This window comes from Lolium rigidum, chromosome 4, assembly GCF_022539505.1.
Source record: "Lolium rigidum isolate FL_2022 chromosome 4, APGP_CSIRO_Lrig_0.1, whole genome shotgun sequence".
In the NCBI taxonomy this organism is placed as follows: Eukaryota; Viridiplantae; Streptophyta; class Magnoliopsida; order Poales; family Poaceae; genus Lolium; species Lolium rigidum.
This window is the reverse complement of record NC_061511.1, coordinates 149,552,389-149,557,181: the sequence shown is the minus strand read 5'-3', so window position 1 is coordinate 149,557,181 and position 4,793 is coordinate 149,552,389. Positions and strand designations below refer to the sequence as shown.

At 45.1% G+C, this 4,793-nt stretch overlaps 1 protein-coding gene across 1 annotated transcript; it reads left to right on the top strand.

Annotated features, from left to right (window-relative positions):
• The first annotated feature begins 3,831 nt into the window (after positions 1–3,831).
• LOC124647620 lies at positions 3,832–4,444 on the top strand. The gene has a single exon (XM_047187533.1). The coding sequence runs from the start codon at positions 3,890–3,892 to the stop codon at positions 4,442–4,444; it is 555 nt and encodes a 184-aa protein (XP_047043489.1). The 5' UTR covers positions 3,832–3,889.
• Positions 4,445–4,793: the final 349 nt, after the last annotated feature.

Genomic DNA, 4,793 nt, shown 5'->3' with positions numbered 1-4,793 from the left:
TAGGTAAGAAATACTCCAGTGATGATCTTGTGAGGCCTAGTGGTAGACCTAAATATGTGAATGGGAAGCTTCCTTTTCTGCAGTTTAGTGTTCTAGAAAAGTGTTGCAATCTATCTTCATCCACATTCATATGCACCATGTTTGACTTGAGCCTTCAAACACATAAGTTGGGTAGCATCTGCCTGACAGATAACCAAAGTATCATATGCATATTGGACTACATGAAAGTCTTGGCATGCAGGGCAATTGATTGGAAGAGATAGCAATCCGTGCTGAAGTGCTTTATTTAAAATGGTTTGTGGCAGATCTGCTACAAGTACAAAAATCAAAGGAGATAAATGATCCACTTGCCTAACTCCTCTTCCACAGTAGATTTTTTTTCATGGACTCCATTTTAGTAACACTGCCGAGATACCAAATTCCAAAACTAGTCTTATCGAGTTTATCCACTTATTTTTCCCATCTCCTCTCTGCTAACAGTAGATTTTTTGGTTTTGTAGAAGAGTTACAACATGTGATTTGAGCATTCCCTCAAGCAAATTTCCTCCATTTAAAGAGTTCTCATTTCTTGAAATATATCAAGAATCTCAATAATCTCATTTACAACTGCAATCAAATTCTATAGGCAAGGCAGATTCTTGGCCCATAGCTTCAAGCTTGTTCCTAATACTTTTAGTTTGGCACTCAACTTTTTTGCACTATCCAAGTGCCCTACTGGAATGTTCCAAGCATTTTGTACATTTTGCATGAATTCACTATGTTGTAGCCAATAGTTTTCAAATCTGAATATATTTTCTCTTGAAATTTTTGTACCAATAGAAATCACACTATGGTCAGAAATTGGTTTGACTAAAGGGTAGGCAATAGAATTTGGATATGATAATGTCCAAGATGCAAAGGTAAAAAACCAATCTAGCCTCTCTAAAAGAGGATCATGTCTAGCCTCTCTAAAAGAGGATCATGTTGCATATTACTCGAAGTGAATTTCCTAACTTTTAGTGGCAACTTAATAATACCCAAGTTACTGATGGCTTCATTGGATAGAAGCATGTCATTCACATCTCCTCCTGATTTATTTCTATCACTTGGTTCCCTTGTAAAATTTAAATCACCTACAATTAACCAATTAGTGCCCGGTGGCATACCAATGTTTGCAAATCAATCAAGAAAACGTGCCTTCCTTCTAGTCTGACAAGGCTCATAAATATTTGTCAAAATCCATGATTCATTTGGGATAGTGCTTGTAAAATTCACTAACAAAGAGAATCCATTAAGAAAACTTAATACTCCTCCAAAGATGTTGTCATTCAAGATGATAACAATACCACCAGAAGCCCCAATAGAAGGTAAATAATAAAATTTGTTGATTTTTCTTGGACATCGGATATAATCAATATCGAGTAATTCAGGTTTTGCTTCTTGTATACAAATAATATCACATCCACATTCTTCAATTTTGCTTGCCAGGCCTAACCATTTTGACTAAGAATTTGTACCCCTTATATTCTAGTTCAAAATTTTCCATAATATTTTATTATTCATCTAAATAATTTGCAGAGATTGTTTACCAACTGGCCCATCCTAGCGGTTTGAGTCCATGCCCATTTGAACAACAGGCAAAAAGTCAATCTTCAAGTGGAGAAAAAACTTCCACTTGTAACCTTGCATGGCCCACACCAATCAAGCAAATTTTGGCCTGAGACCCATGTGCAACAAATTTAGCGTTTCCTCAACAACGAAATTTTTCGCACGGCAATTAGGGAACACACACAACCACTGAAGCACATAAATCTTGGTGATAAACTCTTACATAAGGCAAACATTCAAAATCTTGATGTAGTTTGCGACACATAATTGAAAGTTTCATAATTTTCATCCAGTACACAAAAACATACAGACTAAATTTCCGTGGGAGCACAAAATAGGACTGACTAAACTTCATTGGGAACAAGAGAACTTGCCCAACATCTATTGTTCTACCCTCCCATTTCGGTGTGCATGCTTTACGAACTTAGAGTAATTAAGGATAACTTTGTCAAAACATATATATCAACGCATTAACAATTCATGAACACACACACTCCTCAAGTTAAGCATAATTCCCTTGATGTTCACCTTTAGGGTTCCCAAGTTTCACACAATAACATTTATAACACATTGCAGATCTATACCAAACTCAAATATATGATGAGCAATAAAAGTTCAACACCAATATCATGTTACTCATGTCCTAGTAACAAGAAATAAAACAAGTGCAATAACACACATACATAAGTATTCACAAGACAAACAACGATAAATTCAGCTATTATGCATTATTACATGATCAATCTCATCCAATTCCCATCGATCCCATATGCATACAAAGATCTACTTACACATGGTAATGGGAGATGAAGGTAATGCGGTGGTGATTGGCGTGGTGTTGATGGCCTCCAAATCCCCCTCTCCGGGTGGAGAGAGAGATCAATCTGATATCAAAAACTTGATTTCAATGGTGACGGCACTCAAGGTCATGAATAGCTCTATTCTTTGGAAATAATCAGTTTTTTTTCTCGTATATGTATGGTTTCAGTGAAAGGAGAATGCGGGGCGAGCCACGAGGGGACATGGCCCACCATGGCATGACCACAGGGTGGGGCCGCGTCATGTGCCCCATCAGGTGCCTCATTGGCCTTTTTGGAGCTCCTCTTTGCCTTGATGAAATTCTCCCGCACAAAAACCACCCTGATATTTTTCCTCACATTTAATTCCAAGTTTCTTGCACAAAAAGATAGAAAAAAGATTTTGCTAAAAACAACATCAGTTCTAGGAATTTTATTCCAAGTTTGGGTGAGATTCCTGGCAAAACAATGAGCAAAGTGATGGTAAAAGTAGATGCATACTGGATGCATCACTCTGCAAAAGTGATGCCCCTTAGTTCCTTGTCCTTGTTCTCGTCCTCCTCGGAGGCCGCTAGCTGCAGCTTGGGTAGCGAAGGGGAAGCTCGTGCAGCGGCCCGTGAGCTTCTAGCCTCCACCTTGTGTGTGCGGTGGGGCAGGTGTTGTTCCGTGAGCTCCCTAATGCTGCACCACGTGGCTGGGTTGGAGCACAAGAGGCCACCGATATGCGTGGCCCGTGATGCCACTTCCTAGCGGTGCGCCTCGTCCGACACTTCCGATCCTCCTCGCAATGAGGCGGAAGAAGCTCCGGCGCGCTGGGTTTCTGGAGTTGTTAACCGACCACATCTTGGCTCGAGCATAGATCTGGCTGTGAGTGTGTCGGATCTACCGGGGAGATGGCTGGAGTAGGTGTGCACATGGAGTGGGTTGTGCGAGGAATGTAAATATTGGGCAACACAAATCCCCCCGAAAACTCGTAGATATATCGCTCAAGGGACGTAATTTAGGGTTCACCGTACAAAAACTACCGGCCATGCCGATTTGTGGTGTTTTCTCGGTTTAAAAAGAGAGCGTGGAACCCCATATCGACCCCATAGGCAGGATACGGAGCACATTGCTCTTTAGCTCTAATGCAAAAAGGAGTAAGTGAATTAACGCCTGACAGTATATTTGAGCAGGGTTAGATGGGGGCTTAGGTGAACGCCGAAGCCATTCGACAGCAAACACATGGTACGAGCCCTCTTAAATTGAACATTCTCCCCTGTACTTGGTGACCTACCCAACCAACAAAAGAATCCGCCATTACCGTTAGCTTGCTAGCTCAACTCCCCGCCACCTACCCGGCCACTCCCCTTCCTCCTATAAACCCCTCCCACACGAACCTCACTTGCATATCTCACCATACACCAAGCAGTACACGCCTCCACCTGCATAACAGATAGTCACAGCTCGATCGGCCAGCTCCAGTCCACCTTCTAGCTAGCCACGACACAGCACCACCGTCGACGATGGCCTCCCTCACCGTCTCGAAGGCGACACCGGCGGCGGCTGGCAACACCACCGCCAACAAGGAGCGGGAGGGCGCGGAGATCGTCACCGGCGCGGAGGCGTGCTACGCGCACTCCAAGGAGATGCTCAAGGGGCTGGGGTTCCCGGGCGGCGTGATGCCGATGCGCGGGCTGGAGGAGTGCGGGCTGGTGCGGGAGACCGGCTACGTGTGGATGCGGCAGGAGAAGGGGAAGGCCTACGAGCACTACTTCCGCGGCACGGGCACCCGGGTGCGCTACGACGCCGAGGTGACGGCGTACGTGGAGGAAGGGCGCATGAAGCGGATGACCGGGGTCCGGAGCAAGCAGATGCTGATGTGGGTGCCCATCGTCGAGATGAGCCTCGTCGACGGCGGCGAGAGGGTCTACTTCAAGTCCAGCGTCGGCATCGGCCGCTCCTTCCCCGCCGCCGCCTTCGCTGACGAGGACGAGGACGCCGCCGTCGACGAAAAAGCCGCGCCGGTGGCCGCGCCCGTGCCCGCGCCGGAGGCTGCTGACGCCAACGACGAAAAGTGATCGATATGTACGCGACCGTGTGAGCGAGAGTGATCGCCGGTGCATATTGATGCATCTCATGCTCATGCCTGGATGCATGTATCTATTTTTATTCTGTGAGTTTGCTTGTATTATTTTCAATTGTTACTACGATGGCTACGTGAATAATCGAGCAAGTCTTTGTCACACTGGAGAAAGGGGTTGGGCGATGGCCGGTGAGCGTGGCCCGATCGATCGTGTAGCTAGAGTGGTTGAGCCACCGCATTGGCAGTACTACTATCTATCTTATTCCTTTCTCCCAATCTGTCGCTCGCAATTACTCCTAATGAATAGAAGCACTGCACTACCGTCTTCTACTAGTAGCAAGTTA